General features: G+C 40.8%; 1 protein-coding gene across 4 annotated transcripts in view; it reads left to right on the forward strand.

The window, feature by feature from the left end:
- Zranb3 (zinc finger RANBP2-type containing 3) overlaps window positions 1-20,063 on the forward strand; it is a 221,985-nt gene that overhangs the window by 21,863 nt on the left and 180,059 nt on the right. For 2 of the 4 annotated variants that reach the window (XM_045148632.1, XM_045148631.1), the window contains exon 2: window positions 990-1,157. In XM_045148632.1, the coding sequence (XP_045004567.1) occupies window positions 997-1,157 (161 nt within the window). In that variant the 5' untranslated portion in view covers window positions 990-996. Of the gene's footprint in view, window positions 1-989; window positions 1,158-20,063 lie in introns of those variants that run through there. The other 2 variants (XM_045148633.1, XM_045148634.1) reach the window with 2 other exon arrangements.

Below are 20,063 nucleotides of genomic sequence, written 5' to 3' on the forward strand. Positions count from 1 at the left end.
CCCCTTGTGCATCTGGTTATGTGGGTACTGGGGAATTGAACCTAGGTCCTTTGGCTTTGCAGGCAAGCACTTTAACTGCTAAGCCATCTCTCTAGCCCCCCCAAATAAATGTTTTTAAGCTGGGCATGATGGCACACACTTTAATTATAGCTCTCAGGAGGCTGTAGTAGGAGAATCAGTGTGAGTTTGAGATCAGCTTGATACTACATGGTGAATTCTAGGTCAGCCTGGGCTACTGTGAGATCCTACTTCAAAAAAACAAAAAACTTTTTTCTTTAAAGATATTTATTTACTTTAATTCGAGCACTCAGGAGGCAGAGGTAGAAGGATTGCCGTGAGTTCGAGGCCACCCTGAGACTCCATAGTTAATTCCAGGTCAGCCTGGGCTTGGGTGAGACCCTACCTCGAACAACCAAAAGAAAAACAAAACCATACTTAAATTTATTTATTTATTCATTTATTTATTGGTTTTTCATTAGGTAGTATCAGGGTGCCCTTGAACTCACAGTGATCCTTCCACCTCTGCCTCCAGAGTGCTGGGATTAAAGGCATGAGCCACCACACCGAGCCACATTCCTTATTTTATTTTAAATGATCTGAGCTGGAACAAGAGCTCCGTAGTGGAGTATTTTATAGTGTTTGCAAGGCCCTGAGTTTGATCCCCAGTGCCATAGCAATCAAAGCTTCAAAAAATAATTTGTAAAAATTTAATTTTGATATTTCAAAATCATAACATACATAACATACAGCTATGGCTACATTCTGATTCAAAATGATATAAGGCATACTGTTTTTAGAGCCAAGTATGTAAGTGCTTTTGAATGCCACGTATCAGTTTTAGTAGTTTATTCAAGAAGCATGACTTGACTACATAGCATATCAATGCTGGTTGTACATACCATAATATCATTGTTTAGGTATGATTCTATAATATGCTTAGTAATCTTTCTTTCCTGACCCTCATGTTTTGTGTTTTGTTTCATGTTTAGGATCATCATGCCTAGAGGTGGTAACATAAAAAAGCCTCTTCCACTTCAGAGTTCTTGTTTAACAAGTGAATCTCACAAACAGCTGGAGTTTTTGCCTGACAGGCTGGGAGCAAAGCTGCTTCCTTTCCAGAAAGATGGCATCATTTTTGCCCTCAGAAGACATGGCAGGTAAATTAATTTTACAGGAATGCTAATGATGTTAAATTACTGACAAATGTATTAAACAAAAGGAAAGCTCTACTCTGAACCCTTCTTTTCATGTATTGGATTTTTTTTTCCGTATAATTGATTGTAATTAAATTACTTCACCTGTTTACTATAATTGTCATATACTCCCAGTGGAAATACAGTGAACAAATTCTAATTTATTTTTCAAAAAATGTTTATTTACTTGCATATATGTGTATGATTTGTGTGTACCACCGTGTGCATGTAGTGGTCAGAGGACGTCCTCCAGGTGTCTGTGTTCTTCTTTTACCTCCTTTGAGACCAGGTCTCTTGCCACTGCAAATGAATGTCAGTTTAGCTGGCCCATGATCTCTGGAGTTACATGGGTGCTGGAGAATTGAACTTGGGTTGGCAGACTTTGCAAGCAAAGTCTTTTTACTACTGAACCATCTCTTGAACTCCAACAAATTCTAATTTCTTCCTCTCTTAATTTCTTTCTTTCTTTCTTTTCTCTATTTCTCTGTCTCTCTCTCTCTCTCTTTTTGTTATTGTTCTTTAATTTTTTTGTGATAGGGTCTTGCTCTAGCTCAGGCTGACCTGGAATTCACTATGTAGTCTCTGGGTGCCCTCAAACTCACAGTGATCTCCTACCTCGGGCTCATCATTATTGGGAATAAAGTTGTACATCACCAGGTGTTGCAGCCTGGTTGCATTGCTGGGAGAAAACACTCAACCAAGAGCAGCTTATGGAACAAAAAGTTTATTTTGGCTTACAGACTCAAAGGGAAGCTCCATGATAGCAGGAAAAAATGATGACACGAGCAGAGGGTGGACATCACTTCCTTACCAACATCAGGTGGACAAAAACAGCAGGAGAGTGTGCCAAACACTGGCAAGGGGAACATGACTATAATATCCATAAGCCTGCTTCCAACAATACACTACCTCCAGGAGACATTAATTCCCAAATCTCCATCAACTGGGAACCTAGCATTCAGAGCACCTAAGTTTATTGGAGACACTGAATCAAACCACCACGTTTCACCCATGGCCACCATAAACTGATAACCATCCATGATGTAAAATACAATGCATTCAGTCCGGCTTTAAGCGTCCCCGTAGTTTTTTTTTTTTCTTTCATTATTTATTTATTTATTTGAGAGCTACAGACACAGAGAGAAAGACACGTAGAGGGAGAGAGAGAGAATGGGCGCGCCAGAGCTTCCAGCCACTGCAAACGAACTCCAGACACGTGCGCCCCCTTGTGCATCTGGCTAACGTGGGACCTGGGGAACCGAGCTTCGAACCGGGGTCCTTAGGCTTCACAGGCAAGCGCTTAACCACTAAGCCATCTCTCCAGCCCAGTTTTTTTTTTTTTAATCAATCCTAATGATGTTCAAACATCCCCATAATCCAAGGCCTTTTATTTGAACCGTACTACCAAAAACCCATAATGGAGCCAGACGTGGTTGTGCACGCCTTTATTCCCAGCACTTGGGAGGCAGAGGTAGGAGGGTTGCCATGAGTTTGAGGCTACCCTGAAACTACATAGTGAATTCCAAATCATCAGCCTGGGCCAGACTGAGACCTTGCCTTAAAAAAAAAATAATGGCACAAAATGGACATTCACACTGCAAAAGATATCATTGGGTATAGCAAAGAAATATTCAACCAATACAAGATTTAAACAAGGCAGACATCCAACTTCGTAGCTCCAAGTCCAACAACTGCAGTCAGTGACAAATCTATAAGTTCAATAATTCTAGCCAGCAACAAGTCTCTGGAGTTCCAATTCCAGCCCTCCAGCTAGGCTACTCACAGTCTTGGAAAACTTCATCCAGGGCTGGCAGCAATCATTGGCATTCATCTTGTGATCCCAACATTTCCACTGTGTCTCCAACCTATTGTTCATCCTCACAGCTCTATTGGGTTTCCATGTAGGCATCCAGCAAACCTGCTTCATGCTGCCCATGGCTGTTTCCAAAACACAAGACTGTGCTACAAATTCAATGACCCTCTCTTTCCTGCATTTCTCATACTCCACAATACCAGGTGGGGTGCCAGTTTGTTAATCCAGGGGGGAATAAAGCAGACTGAAAAACAGAACACTCCTTTGTCTTTCAGGCCCCTTCAAAAGACTCTGCATTCTTTCTGTTGTCCCAATGTAGGTCAGGTAGCCCAATCTCAGTGGCTGTAATCACTCAAACAATGGCAGCTGGATAGGCAGCAGTTTTGGACCAAAGATTTCATTTATGTGCCATATCCCCCTGCTCACAGCAGTCCATTTCTACGCAGTGCAACCCTGCACAGGACACAGGCATAACAGCAAGTTTCTCACACAAACTGCTTCTAGCCCAGTCCAGGCAAAGCTCTTTCTCACCCTTATAAGTCAAACCTCATAGTCCATAGTTCTAACTGCATTCAGGTCTTTCAACTCTGACCAGAATGGTCATCACACCCAGGTTCAATTTCCCACTACCCACATAAAACCAGCTGTACAAAGTGGCACATGTTTCTTGAGTTGGTTTGCAATGGCAGGAGGTCATGGTTCTCCCATGCCTCCCCCCTACCTCATTCTCAGTCTCTTTCTCTCTTAAATAAATAAAATATATTTTTAAATTTTTATTTATTTATTAGAGAGAGAGAGAAAGAGGAAGATAGAATGCAAATGAACACATGCATGATCCTCCTACCTCAGCCTTTGAGAGCTGGGATTAAAGGTGTGTGCCATCACACCTGCATGTAAGTACTTTAAAAATTGTGTTCAGGGGCTAGTGAGATGGCTTAGCGGTTAAGCGCTTGCCTGTGAAGCCTGAGGACCCCGGTTTGAGGCTCACCTCCCCAGGACCTACATTAGTCAGATGCACAAGAGGCCGCACGTGTCTGGAGTTCATTTGCAGTGTCTGGAAGCCTTGGTGCGCCCCCATTCTTTCTCTCTCTATCTGCTTCTTCCTTTCTCTGTCTGTCACTCTCAAACAAATAAATTAAAAAAAAATTTAACAAAAACTTGTGTTCAGGACTAGACAGCTTAGGTGTTTGTCTGCAAAGCATAATGACCCTGGTTTGATTCCCCAGTGTCAAAATACAACCAGATGTACAAATTGGTACATGTATCTGGAGTTTGATGCAGTAATCAGAGGCCCTGATAGACCTGTTCTCTCTCTCTCTCTCTCTTTCTCTCTCTCTCTCTCAATTTGTGTATCTCTCTGCTTGCAAATAAACAATTTTTTTTAGCTGGGCGTGGTGGTGCACACCTTTAATCCCAGCACTTGAGAGGCAGAGGTAGGAGGATTACCATGAGTTCCAGGCCACCCTGAGACTACAGAGTGATTTCCAGGTCAGCCTGAGCTAGAGTGAGACCTTACCTCAAAAAAGCAATAAGTAAGTAAATAAATAAATATTTTCAGAAAGTGATGCTGGATGTGATGTCACACACCTTTAATCCCAGCACTCGGGAGGCCAAAGTAGGCAGATTGCTGTGAGTTTCGAGGCCGCCCTGAGACTACATAGTGAACTCCAGGTCAGCCTGGGCTACAGTGAGACCCTACCTCAGAAAAACAAAGAAAAAAAAGTGTTCATTTAGTTCCTGGCTTCAGAATTTTCAGGGTAGTGTGCTTGGGAGTCTTAAAGGATCACGCTACAAATGGTTTATTTATCACAAAGGGAATACTTACAAAATGTTCAAAGTTAGCATCACTAGTAGTGAGTTAGCTCCTGCATGGTTCAGAGGAGAGACATATTACCTGTGTGGAGTTCTTATTGGAAATATTGTACATCTAATTATGAGGAAATAGGAAAAGCCATGCAGACAGGACATTTGACCTGCACTGTTTATAGGCTTCAGTGTGCTTAAAAATCAAGGGAAGCAATGAAAATATTATAAATTGAGAGAGACCTAAAGAGTAGAACAACTGAAAGTAATAAACCTTGATTAGATCCTGAATCATTTAAAAGAAAATATTTATTGGACTTCTTCATAATGACTTGGAGATTTTCATCTGAACTCTATTTAAATGATATTATTACATTAATGATTATCTTAGATGAGGTAATGGTGTTATGGTTGAATAGAATGTTCTTGTTATTGAGAAATGCTTGACAAAGAATTTTGGGATGAAAAGTCATGCTATGTGTAGCCCATGGCCTACGTTTCCCAAACCAGAGAATATGTTTAGAGAAACTCTGGGTGGATAAGCCAAGATGTTAATAGTATAAATCTGGTGAGTGGTATTGGTGAGTGCTGGATTCTGGTAAGTGTATTGTCTTTTTTGTGGGGGAGAAGGGTTCAAGTTAGTATCTTGCTGTAGCCCATGCTGTCCTGGAATTTACTATGTAGTCTCAGAGTGGCCTCGAACTCACGGTGATCCTCCTACTCCAGTGCTGGGATTAAAGGCTGCACCACCACACCTGGATGCAAATTATCTATTTTAATGTCATCTTAAATTAACTTTATCTGTAGTTATAGTTTATGGTTGTCATTTTTTGAATTTTGTTACAGAAGTCCATGTGTACTGCAGGGTCATGAAGCAAATGTTCCGTTTCCTTCTATATGTCTATTGTTTCACTTTTTTTATTTTTATTTTTATTTTATTTTATTTATTTATTTGAGAGAGAAAGACAGATAGAGGGAAGAGAGAGAATGGGCGTGCCAGGGCTTCCAGCCTCTGCAAACGAACTCCAGATGCGTGCGCCCCCTTGTGCATCTGGCTAACGTGGGACCTGGGGAACCGAGCCTCGAACCAGGGTCCTTAGGCTTCACAGGCAAGCGCTTAACCGCTAAGCCATCTCTCCAGCCCTATTGTTTCACTTTTTACATCAGCTAGATTTACAGTCCACTAGGAATAATTTATGTCTGTGGTATGAGGTAGGGGTCACAATTGATCATTTGTTTGTGGTATGTGTGTAGAGTATATGTGTATGTGTGTTTATATATGTGGGTGCACAGACAAGCAGGTGCACTTGTACATGTGGGCATGAGGTTGATGTCAAGTATCTTCCTCTCACTCTTCTTCACTTTATTTTTACTGAGGCAGGATCTCTTACTTAAACTAAGTTTGGTCTATTTGAGACAGGATTTCATGTAGGCTGGTTGTCCTTCAAAGAAGACCTTGAACTTTTGATCCTCCCACTTCTACCTCCCAAGTTCTAGAATTACAGGCATGCACCATTCTGGTTGCACACTCTAGTGCTGGGAATGAAACCCAGGTCTTCATGTATGCTGTGGAAGTACTCTGTCTGGTGAGCCATATCCTCAGCCCTCCCTTTGTTTTCTAAAAATATGTATCTATACTCTATCCCTATAAAAATACTGATATTCTGCTGGGTGTGGTGGCGCACGCCTTTAATCCCAGCACTCGGAAGGCAGAGGTAAGAGGATCACCATGAGTTCGAGGCCACCCTGAGACTACAGAGTGAATTCCAGGTTAGACTGGGCTAGAGTGAGACCCTACCTCAAAAAACCAAAAAAGGGCTGGAGAGATGGCTTAGTGGTTAAGTGCTTGCCTGTGAAGCCTAAGGACCCCAGTTCGAGGCTCCATTCTCCAGGACCCACGTTAGCCAGATGCACAAGGGAGCACACGTGTCTGGAGTTTGTTTGCAGTGGCTAGAAGTCCTGGCGCACCCATTCTCTCTCTCTCTCTGCCTCTTTCTGTCTTTGTCACTCTCAAATAAATAAATAAAAATGAACAACAACAACAAAAAAATACTGATATTCTTGGGCTGGAAAGATGGCTTAGTGGTTAAGGTACTTGTCTACAAAGCCAAAGGACCCAGATTCAATTCATCAGGACCCATGTAAGACAACTATATAAGGTTGGCATGCATCTGAAATTTGTTTGCAGTGGCTGGAGGTCTTGGCACACCCATTCTCTCTTCCTCTCTATCTATTTCTCTCTCAAATAAATAAATAAAAATAAAAATAATACTGACATTCTTTTCTTTACTAAGTTTGGATAATGTTTGCATTTATTTCTTGTTTCTTTTGCTAGCTTGTGATCTGTTTTCTCAGGCTGTAGTTATTCTCTTCTGTGATGATCATTTCAAAAGCTAAGTAGCCTTACTTCAGTCCATTTTGCAACATCTCCTTGGTCTGAAATTATTTTACCACAGTTTCTTTGGAGGACCTAAGAAGAAATGTGTTCTCCTGTTTTTTGCATTTAAAAAAAAAAAAAAAACAAACGACTTTTCTTGGAGCTGGGGAGATGGCTTAGTAGTTAAAGCACTTGCAAATCCTGCAGTACCTGGTTCAAATCCCTAGTACTCATGTGAAGCAAAATGCATAAAGTGGCTCGTGTGTCTGGGATTTGTTTCCAGTGGCAAGAGACCCTGGCATGCACATTTATTGTCTCTCTCTCTCTCTCTAAAATACATAAGTACTGGTGTGGTGGTGCATGCCTGTAACCCCAGCACTCGGGAGGCAGAGGTAGGAGGATCGCCGTGAGTTTGAGGCCACCCTGAGACTACAGAGTGAATTCCGGGTCAGCCTGGGCTATGCAAGACCCTACCTCAAAAAAAAAAAAAAGTAGAATACAGTTTAGAATCTTTTCTGTGACTTTTGATTGGAGTGGCCTCTCTGCTGAAGGCAGCTCCTTAGTCTCTTTATCTTTTCTGGCTGATGAAGGCCTTGTTCTCCTCTTTGCTTAGATTGTCTAAGTGATCTCGTTTTTATTTTATTTATTTATTTATTTGTTTGTTTTTTCAATGCAGGGTCTTGCTGTAACCCATGCTGACCTGGAATTTATTATGTAGGTGGATGGTGGCCTCGAACTCCTGGCAATGATCCTTCTACCTCTGCCTCCCAAATGCTGCAATTGAAGGCGTGTGCCACCCTCTCGTTTTTATTTTTTGTTTGTTTTGTTTTTCTTCAGTACTCATTTTGGCAGTCCAAGAGCAGACTATCTTGGCAATTACTTCTGTGCATCTCTTTTTCTTGGATATACTCTATTCTTTTCATTCTGGTTTGTTTTTCTTTTATTTCTGAAAGTTGTAGCTTTTTTGTTTCTTGAGATGGTTTCATAGAGACCAGGCTGGCTGCAAACTCACCATGTAGATGAGGATATGACCTTGAAATCTCAGTGCTGTTGCTGCCTCTGAGTATTGGGATTACTACCACAGCAGGGACTTCCCCTGTTCTATCTATAACTCTCCCTCCCCCATCATTCAAAAGAAAATGTGCTTTTCTCCTATGATCTGTAAAAGGCCATCTTGGGAAGGTCTAGAGCCATGGTCTAGACTGACACCTTCTGTCTTTATGCCATGATTTTTATATGTAGTTGGTGTCTGTGGTAGTTTGTAAGTATGTCCCCTATAGATTCAGGTGTTGGGTTTTTTTGTTTTTGTTTTTGTTTTTTGATGTAGGGTCTCACTTTAGGCCAGGCTGACCTGGAATTCATTATGCAATCTCAGGGTGGCCTTGAACTCACAGTGATCTTCCTACCTCTGCCTTCTAAGTGCTGGGATTAAAGGTGTACGCCACCATGCCTGGCTTCAGGTGTTTTATTAAAGCTCATAACTTGGGTCTCCAGCAGCCTGGCTGGAGGAGGTGTCGCTGAGGCATATCCTGGGGTCCAGCCATAAGGTGTGTTTGGGGGCAGATCTGATTTTCAGTCCAAACGTGTGCAGAGAAGCCTGAGCTCTGTAGGGGCCCCTACTGCTTGCTGTCAAGTTTATGTTTGCTGCTTTTGGCATTTGCTGGATGGCTATTTGATTGTTTCTCTATTTTTGGATGGATGGAAGCAGCATTTTCCACTATTGATGGAATTTCCCCGCATCTGTATGCTTGAAATAAACCCCTTCCTCCCATAAACTGTGGCTGGTTTGGATGTTCTTCTGGGTCCGGTTCAATTCCCCAGTACCCATAAAGCTAGCTGCTTGAGGCTCATGCATCTAGAGTTCATGTGCAGGACAAGATGCTTTGTGCCTACTCTCTCTCTCTAATAAATACATATATATAAACATTTCTATTTATTTGAAGGGGGGAAGGAGAAAGTATAGGTATTTCAGGGCCTCCTCCTACTGCAAATGAACTCCAGACGCATGCACCACCTTGTGACTTGGCTTTATGTGGGTACTGGGGAATTGAACCCAGGCTGTCAGACTTTGCACGCAAGTGCCTTTAACCCCTGAGCCATCTCTCTCTATCCCTATTATATATTTTTAAAAATATTTTATTTTTAGTTATTTATTTATTTGACAGAGAAAGAGGGAGAGAGAGAGAAAAAGAGAATGGGTGTGCCAGGGCCTCCCCACTGCAAATGAACTCCAGATGCGTGTACCCCCTTGTGTATCTGGCTAACGTGGGTCCTGGGGAATTGAACCTGGGTCCCTCGCCTTCGCAGGCAAATGCCTTAACTGCCGAGCCATCCCTCCAGCCCCCTATTATATATATTTTGTTTAATTTTTTGTTCTTATTTTATATTTATTTATTTATTTGAGAGTGACAGACAGAGAGAGAAAGAGGCAGATAGAGAGGGACAGAGAATAGGTGCGCCAGGGCTTCCAGTCACTGCAAATGAACTCCAGACGCATGCAACCCCTTGTGCATCTGGCTAATGTGGGTCCTGGGGAATAGAGCCTTGAACCGGGGTCCTTAGGCTTCACCGGCAAGTGCTTAACCACTAAGTCATCTCTCCAGCCCCCTATTATATTTTTTAGTTACTTTATTTTATTTATTGAAAAGACAGTGAAAGCATTGGAGAGATGACTCAGCAGTTAAGGCACTTACCTATAAAGCCTAATGACCCCAGGTTCAATTCCCCAGTACCCACGTAAAGCCTGATACACGAAGTGGTGTATGCACCTGGAGTTTATTTGCAACAACTAGAAGTCCTGGCACATACTCCCTATCTCTGTCTCTCTCCTTGCAAATAAATTAAAAGATATTTAATTTAAAATAAAAGAATGAGAGAGAGAAAGAGGCAGGTAAAGAATAGGTGCGCCAGGGCCTCCAGCCACTTCAAATGAACTCCATACACATGTAACACCTTATGTATCTGACTTTACATGGGTACTGGGCAATTGAACCTGAGTCCTTTGGCTTTGCGGGCAAGCACTTAACCACTAAGCCATCTCTCTAGCCTCCTATTTTTTTTTAAAATATTTTATTTATTTACTTATTTGAGAGAGACACACAGAGAGAGGCAGATAGATAGAGAATGGGTGCACCAGGGCTTCCTGCCACCACAAAATGAACTCCAGACAAGTGTATCACCACCACAAAATGAACTCCAGACAAATGTATCACTTTGTGCATCTGGCTTTATGTGAGCACTGAGATATATAAGCTAAAGTACTCTTTTTCAGAATATCTTCTCAGGTTTTTAGTTTTCTTATCTTCTTTTTTATTTGTTTTTGGGTTTGTTTGTTTGTATGTTTTGAGGTAGGGTCACATTCTAGCCCAGGCTGAACTGGAACTTATTCTGTAGCCCTGGCTGGCCTTGAATTCCCAGTGATCCTCCTACCTCACCCTCCTGAGTGCTGTGATTAATGGCATATACCACCATGCTTGGCAAAATTTTTTTTAACATTTAATGTTTTAGGTGACCAAGCTAGTTGTGGTGGCACACGCCTTTAATCCCAGCAATCAGGAGACAAAGGTAGGAGGATTGTCATGAGTTCAACGCTAACTTGAGACTACATAATGAGTTCCAGGTCAGCCTGCGCTAGAGTGAGAGCCTACCTCAAAACAACAACAACAATAAAAATTAGTGACCAAATCTCTTATTTTGTCATTTAGATTTTTTTTCTTTTTTAACTTTTATTTATTTATTTATTATTTTTTAAACACTTTTATTTATTTATTTATCTATTTACTTATTTAAGAGAGAGGAAGAGAGAATGGGCATGCCAGGGCCTCTAAGCCACTGCAAATGAACTCCAGACACATGTGTCACCTTGTGCATCTGGCTTATATGGTACTGGAGAATTGAACCTGGGTCCTTAAGCTTTGTAGGCAAGCACCTTAAGTGCTAAGTCATCTCTCTAGCCTTCATTTAGATTTTCATGTATCTCTCAAGTTTTTCCAAGATGGTAAATAACCATGTAGCAAATCTTTGTATCTTTAACCATCCAGCTCAGTATTAGATATATTCTATAAGTCTATTACTATTTATTAAGGATCACTTGTATACATATGTATTGGATACATGGATTTATAAATATAAATAATTGACATACAATGCATGAATATTTTCTTCTTTTTAGTTAATTAACTTTGCCTGATGTTATAGAGAATTTGTGTTTGTTTTGATTTTTTTGAGACAGTCTAGCCCCAGGCTAACCTGGAACTCACTCTGTAGCCCTAGTCTGGTCTCAGACTCATACCTTACACCCTCAAGTTCTGGAATTAAAGGTGTTCTCTGTGCCTAGCTTTTGTGCGTGTGTTGGGGTGGGGGGAGAGAAGTTTATTTTGACTTATAGGTTCAAGGGGGAAACTCCATGATGGCAGGGAAATACGATGGCATGTGCAGAGGATGGACATCACCCCTGTATGCCCAGCTTTTTTATTCTTTATTAATACATGTACTTGGTTTTGATTAATAATTCATTTTATACAGCTATTTATGTTTGGATATGAGCAGACATGATTAAAAGATACATAAAATTTTTCTTATACATTTGAACAAAGTGTATTATCTGTTATTTATTCATACCTGAGAGATACTAGAATCCTGTCACTGAATGATATTTTTGGCTTAGCATTGCATCCTGTAACTGTCATCTTCTCTTTAGCTGAAACTGTTGTATAGATACATTCAGCAATAAAGTGTACTTTATCTCTTCTAGAAGTATTGGCAGAGTAATTTGTTTTGGTTATTTGTCTGCATGGGTAAAGAAAGACCAGGATTTAACTCCTTTTCAAAAACATGAGGGACACTTTCAAAGTACTTTGTATTCCTGAAGGAAGCTGTGATTATGACTTAATTTCTCTCATTGTTTACCCTTTTCTCCTAAATGGAAGTGTTCTGTTCTGTTACCTATTTAGATAAGCCCATTTGTAGTGTTAAAGTCCTTGTGTGGCTGAAGTCTGATTAAATTTTGAAGTATGTGGTGATTTTCTTTGGAAAGATTCTTTGTTAAATTATTTCTATATTAGGGCATAAATGTCTAAACTTATCATGTGAATTTAATAAGATAAGAAAATTAGGGGAAAATATATGATTCTTGTGATTATAAAAACCTGGAAGAAACCAAAAAAAAAAGGCCAGGAATGGTAACACATGCCTTTAATCCCAGCATTCAGGAGGCAGAGGTAGGAGGCTCACAGTGAATTTGAGGCAACCCTGAGACTACATAGTGAATTCCAGGTCAGCCTGGGCTAGAGCAAGACCCTACTTTAAAAAACAAACAACAAAAAAAAAACTAACAAATAAAAACCTGGAAGTGGGCTGGAGGGATGGCTTAGTAGTTAAGGTGTTTACCTACAAAGCCAAAGGACCAGGTTTGATACCCTAGGGCCCACGTTGGCCAGATGCACAAGGGGGGTGCATGTGTCTGGAGTTTGTCTGCAGTGACTGGAAGCCCTGGTGTGCCCATTCTCTCTCTCCCCCTTTCTCTGTAAAATAGATCAATAAAAATATTTTTTATTTTATTTATTTTTTTAAAATTTTTATTAGCATTTTCCATGATTATAAAAAAAATCCCATGGTAATTTCCTCCCTCCCCCCACACTTTCCCCTTTGAGATTCCATTCTCCATCATATTACCTCCCCATCTCAATCATTGTACTTACATATATACAATATCAACTTATTAAGTACCCTCCTCCCTTCCTTTCTCTTCCCTTTATGTCTCCTTTTTAACTTACTGGCCTCTGCTACTAAGTATTTTCCTTCTCACGGAGAAGCGCAATCATCTGTAGCTAGGATCCACATATGAGAGAGAACATGTGGCGCTTGGCTTTCTGGGCCTGGGTTACCTCACTTAGTATAATTCTTTCCAGGTCCATCCGTTTTTCTGCAAATTTCATAACTTCATTTTTCTTTACCTCTGAGTAGAACTCCACTGTATAAATGTGCCACATCTTCATTATCCGCTCATCAGTTGAGGGACATCTAGGCTGGTTCCATTTCCCAGCTATTATAAATTGAGCAGCAATAAACATGGTTGAGCACGTACTTCTAAGGAAATGAGATGAGTCCTTTGGATATATGCCTAGGAGCGCTATAGCTGGGTCATATGGTAGATCAATCTTTAGCTGTTTTAGGAAGCTCCACACTGATTTCCACGATGGCTGGACCAGATTTCATTCCCACCAGCAGTGTAGAAGGGTTCCTCCTTTTCCACATCCCCGCCAACATTTATGATCATTTGTTTTCATGATGGTGGCCAATCTGACATTGAGATGGAATCTCAATGTAGTTTTAATCTGCATTTCCCTGATGACTAGTGACGTAGAACATTTTTTTTAGATGCTTATATGCCATTCGTATTTCTTCCTTTGGTCATGCTCTATTTAGTTCCATAGCCCATTTTTTGATTGGCTTGTTTGATTCCTTATTATTTAACTTTTTGAGTTCTTTGTATATCCTAGATATTAATCCTCTATCAGATATATAGCTGGCGAAGATTTTTTCCCATTCTGTAGGTTGCCTCTTTGCTTTTTTCACTGTGTCCTTTGCTGTGCAAAACCTTTGTAATTTCGTGAGGTCTCAGTGATTAATCTGTGGTTTTATTGCCTGAGCAGTTGGGGTTATAGTCAGAAAGTCTTTGCCAAGACCGATATGTTGAAGGGTTTCCCCTACTTTTTCCTCTAGCAGTTTTAGAGTTTCAGGTCTGATGTTAAGGTCTTTAATCCATTTGGACTTAATTCTTGTGCATGGTGAGAGAGAAGAATCTATTTTCATCCTTCTGCAGATATATATCCAGTTTTCCCAACACCATTTGCTGAAGAGGCTGTCTTTTCTCCAATGAGTATTTTTGGCATTTTTATCGAATATCAGGTGGCTATAGCTACTTGGGCTTACATCTGGGTCCTCTATTCTGTTCCACTGATCTACATGTCTGTTTTTGTGCCAGTACCACACTGTTTTTGTTACTATGGCTCTGTAATATAGGTTAAAATCAGGTATGAAGATACCACCAGCCTTATTTTTGTTGCTCAGTATTATTTTAGATATTCGAGGTTTTTTGTGATTCCAAATGAATTTTTGGATTGTTTTTTTCTATTTCCATGAAGAAGGCCTGTGGAATTTTGATAGGGATTGCATTAAATGTGTAGATTCCTTTTGGTAAGAGTGCCATTTTCATAATATTGATTCTTCCAATCCAGGAAAAGGGGATGTTTATCCACTTTCTAGTGTCTTCTGCAATTTCTAGCTTGAGTGTTTTAAAGTTCTCATTGTAGAGATTCTTTACTTCCTTGGTTAGGTTTATTCCAAGGTACTTTATTTTTTTTTTTGATGCAATCGTGAATGGGAGTGATTCTCAATAAAAATATTTAAAAAAAAAAAAACCTGGAAGCGGGCAGAAGACATGGCTTAGCAGTTAAGGCACTTGCCTGCAAATCCTAAGGACCCATGTTTGATTCTCCAGGTCCCATGTATGCCAGACCTACAAGGTGATGCAAGCACGCACGGGTGCACATGTACACATGATGGCGCACGCCTGTGAAGTTCTATTGCAGTGCCTGGGGGCCCTGGCATGCCAATTATCTCTTCTTCTTCCTCTCATAAAAAAAATACAAAAACAAAAAACACTGGAAGGAATAAGTTAGAAAAATTTTACTAGTTACATATAACCTGAATTGTATGCATAATTGATAAGAAACCAAATCTTGGCTTACTTTTTTGTTTTTTTGAGGTAGGTTCTCACTCTAGCCCAGGCTGACCTGGAATTCTCTCTGTAGTTTTAGAGTAGACTCAAACTCATGGTGATCCTCCTACCTCTGCCTCCTGAGTGCTGGGATTAAAGGTGTGTGCCACCACACCTGGCTTTTTAAATTAATTAATTAATTAATTAATTTGTGAGCCCCAGCAATTCTCTAGTCTATGTTTCCTGTGGGACTAGGGTTACAATCACGTGTTTCCATGTCCAGCTGTTTACATGGGTATTGGAAAACCAAACTCAGCTGGTCCCAGGCCTCCTTCAGCTCTAATACTTGCATTGAAGCATTCTTAATCACTGATCCATCTCTACACCCCTTTCTTTGTTGATTTCTTAAAAAAAAAAGTGTGTCTAAGTGCACAGCCATGGCATGCGTGTGGAGGTTGGGTGACAACTTCAGGTACTGGTCCTCTCCTTCTACCTTGTTTGAGATGGTGTCTTAGTGTTTGCTGCTTTATGTGCCAGGCTAGCTGGTCCATGAGTGCCCAGGGATGCTCCTGTCTCAGTCTCCTATTTGCTGTACGAGCATTGGGATCACAGATGCTCATGCTATTTATTGGGTTTGACTTTACATGAGTTGTGAGAAATCAGAACTCTGGTACTCATGTAACTACACACAAGCACTTTATCCACACTGCATCCCCATCACTCCTCCATCCATCCACCCATCCATCGTCTATCTGTCTATCCATATATCTATCGTCTATCTATCTATCTATCTATCTATCTATCTATCTATCTATCTATCTATCTATCTATCATCTATCTACCCATCCATCTGTCTACCATCTATCTATCTACCTTTCTTTCTTTTTTCTTTCTTTCTTTTTTTGGTGTAAGACAGTCTCACTGTGTAGCCACTGGTTGGGAAGTCACTGTGTAATTCATGCTAGCCTCAAACTTGCCACAATCCTCCTGCCTCACCCTTGCAAGTAGTGAGCTTATAGGCATGAGCCACCATGCAGTTTGTATGAATCTTTCAAACATAGTGTTGTATGGAAGAAACCAGGCACAAAAGATATGTTAATTATAAATATGTGTGTTAATTGTATATGTCCTTTTTGTAAACATATCAGGTACTAGTTTATAGGAAACTACTTGTGTTAATTGTATGTAATGTATTAATGGTGTTAGGAGTCAGGCAGTGGTCAATCTTTGGGTGGCTGGGTATGAAAGAAATAGGCCTACTGGGGGGCTCTGGGGAGTTTGTAATATTGTTTCTTATAGTTGGTGTTTGCCTGGGTATGTTCATTTTATGAATATTCTTAAATTTTCTTTTTAATTTATGTTTAATTTTCTATAACCTCTCTATATATACATAATTTACCATGATCATAATCCCCTCCCACCTCTCTTCTTTTTCCTTTCATTTATTCTTCTCCTTCCACTGAATCCTTTTTTCTTTCCACCTAATCTCTTTTCTTTTTTCAAGGTATGGTCTTACTGTGGCCCAGGCTGACCTGGAACTCACTCTATATCTCCAGGCTGGCCCTGAACTTAGAGTGATCCTCCTGCTTTTGCCTTCCAAGTGATAGGATCCATGCCTGACCCTTTTCTATTTTGGTGTCATCATTTTATTCCCTCCTGTTATACAGATCTTTTGTAGGTAACATCAGTTGCTGTGAGGTTATGAGTACCATGGCCACTTTGTGTCTGAAAGACAGTACTGCAAAGCCCTCCTCCTCTTCCTTTAGCTCTTCTGTTCATTCGCCACCTCTTCTACAATAGTCCCTGAGCCTTGGAAGGTGTCATGAGATGTCTCAGTGCTGAAACTGTACTGTCTGTTCTTTGTAGTATTTTGTTGAGATTTGAGTCTTCCCAACAGCTACCACCATAGGAAAGAGAATCTTCTCTAACCAAAATTGAGAGTAGTATTAATATATTGGCATAAACATATCTAGAGGACCCCTAGGCGAACATAATATCTCCTTAGCCAAGTAACAATAGTACTTTCTCCTGTAGGGTTTATGACCTCCCCAGCCATAAGCTTTTGATTAGATTTTCAGTACCAGGAATGTATTTCCTCCCATGTTAAATGAATGCTTTATGTATAAGGATTGAGTGTGTGTAAAAAAGAGTCCAAGAGTCCTCCTTTTGTTTTCTTTTTAGTGTCGGGGAACAGTAACAAAATATTAGAGGTTATATTAATATCTTCTTGCAGCAGTTAACACTGATCTTTGTATGAGTGAATGTTTGCTTTCATCCTTAGAAAATGCAGAAACTGTCTGGTGTGGTGGTGCATGCCTTTAATGCCAGGCAGAGGTAGTAGAATTGCCATGAGTTCAAGGCCACCCTGAGAGTACATAGTAAATTCCAGGTCAGCCTCAGCTAGAGCAAGACCCTACCTCGAAAAACAAAACAAAACAAAACAAAAATATGCAGAAAACCACAGATGAAGTACAAAGTAGAAGAGCCCTTTGTCTGCAGAGTAAAAATGCTGCAATTTTGCAATTTGCTGGGCATGGTATGTATGCCTTTAATCCCAGCACTTGGGAGGCAGAGGTAGAAGGATTGTCATGAATTTGAGGACACCCTGATACTACATAATGAATTCCAGGTCAGCCTGGGATGGCGAGACCCTACCTTGAAAAACAAAAAAGGGGATGCTGGAGAAATGATCCAGTGATTAAGGCACTTGCCCGCAAAGCCTGATGACTCATGTTTGACTCCCCAGTACCCATGTAAAGCTAGATGCACAAAGTAGCACATACCTCTGGAATTCATTGGCAGGGGCCAAGTACCTGGCATGCCCATTCTCTCTGTGTCTGCCTCTCTTCTATCCTTGCTTGCAAACAAATAAATAAAAAATTTAAAAATAAAATAAATGGTGCAATTCTTATCTGCTTATAGAGATATCTGTCAATATTCTGCTGAAAGCCACAGTATATGAATGAGAGTGTGGTTATTAAGTTCAAGGTATAGAGGACCTGAGACAAACTTTTTTTTTTTTTTGTGGAACAAATTTATTTTGATTTGTGAAAATATTAGGAACTGAGACAAACTTTCATGAGCCGAAGATTTTAATGTCCGGCAAGAGACTAAAAGACACTTTAGAACAGCCAGTAAGGGAAGTTGGTAGTTCCAGGGCTTTTCAGGGAGGGAGAAGGGTCTAGCGCTGAGAGGGTAAGCCTTTCAATGGGATGTGAATTGAGGGGGTGTTGAGCACCTGTGATCCGAGTGTAGATGACCAAGTTATCTGGGCCACCTCTTAAACTCAGATCTTCACATGGAGGCACAAGTAGTGGTTTGGCGGAGGCAGCATTGCCTACTATAGTCCTGTGGCCATGAGACTTGGTCATCTTCTCTAAAAGTGGGTATTCTGAAATCCCAGACCTACTGTGGGCACCACTGTGGACAAGAGAAAAAGAGCAGCAAGTCTCTTGTAGCTCAACAGTAGATAGTGTGCTTTTAGAAAGGGAAGTTGTCTTTAAAAATATATATACATTTGGTTTATTTTTATTTATTTATTTGAGAGCAGCAGGCAGAGAGAGAGAGAGAGAGAGAGAGAGAATAGGCTTGTCAGGGCCTCCAGCCACTGCAAACGAACTCCAGATGCTTGTGCCCCCTTGTGCATCTGGCTAACTTGGGTCCTAGAGAATCAAGCCTTGAATGGGGTCCTTAGGCTTCACAGGTAAGCACTTAATTGCTAAGCCATTTCTCCAGCCTGGAAATTATCTTTTGAGTGGTTCTGGGTCTATGGTACCTCTTGAACATCTGTCCATCATGTATGTAATTGCATCCACTCACCACTTTTTTGTTGTTGTTTTTATTTTTACAAGAAAGGGTCTCATTCTAGCCTAGGCTGACCTGGAACTTAGTCTATAGTCTTAGGCTGGCCTCATGGTGATCCTCCTACCTCTGCCCACCAAGTGGTAAAATTAAAACTGAGCCACCATCACTGCTCCCTCCCCTTTTTTATTTTGGCATTTCTGATTTAGAGCATATATCTTCTGACATGTGGATATGTGATTTTTAACTTGTTGTGATAACTGAAGTGTATTGAAACTAAATCCTAGATATCATTGAGACCTTATGTGGAGGTTTTGGCAAGGCAGTGAGTGGAGGTTTTAGCAAGGCAGTGAGTGGAGGTTTTAGCAGGGCAGTTCAGCTCCTCCTATACATGGAGGTTCCAGCAGGGGAGTGCAGCTCTTCCTATACATGATGGTTCTAGCAGGGTTGTGCAGCTCCTCCTGTGCATGGAATTTCTACCAGTGTTGTGCAACTTCTCTGGTCTGTCTTTTGTGATAGTGTTTCATTTAGCTCAGGTTCACCCCAATCTCACCACTCAGTATGTAGAAGACGTTGGCATGAAACCGTTAATTTTCTCACTCTGGACCTGAGGTCCTGGATGGCAGGTGTAAGGCACCACCCATGGCTTAATAAGGTTTTTGTTGTTTAGTTTCCCACTACTGGGAATTGAACCCGGGCCTTTCACATGCTACCAAGCAGTCTACCACTGAGCCACATTCTCATCCCAATATTCCATTTTCCCCTAAGAAGAAATATAGCTCAGGGACCTTGTCAAATTTGGCAGAATCTTATGAATTCATAGTCTTTCCTGCAGCTGAGATGGAACTATATTAAATGTTTGTTGTTTCAGCATCCCAGATTTGTTTTTCTCATGTATTTTCCTATCAGGCAAGGTCAGGTTCAGTTTGTAGGAACGGTCGTTTTTATGTTGTATAGGCCAGGAGCGCTGGACCTGGAGAGGTGATGTCCACTGCTCTGGGGCACACTGCCACTTGGGGGCCCAACAAGAAAGAGTGCCTTAGTATCATAGACAGGGTAGAAATCTTTGATAATAACCTTGATACCAACACTGTTGAGATAAATACCAGCACACCATTATCTTGTTTTGTTTTGTTTTTTTGGGGGGTGGGGTCTCATTCTAATTCAGGCTTACCTGGACTTCACTATGTAATCTCAGGGTGGCCTCATACTCACAGGAATCCTCCTACCTATGCCTCCCATCTGGTGATTAAAGACATACCATTATCTTTTTGTAGTTGCCAGAGTAATGCTGTTGTCTTACCAGATGGTGTGGAATGATGCACTATTGTAAAGACATGATGTGGGTTGAAGATA

This window comes from Jaculus jaculus, chromosome 5 (assembly GCF_020740685.1).
Source record: "Jaculus jaculus isolate mJacJac1 chromosome 5, mJacJac1.mat.Y.cur, whole genome shotgun sequence".
Taxonomy (NCBI): Eukaryota; Metazoa; Chordata; class Mammalia; order Rodentia; family Dipodidae; genus Jaculus; species Jaculus jaculus.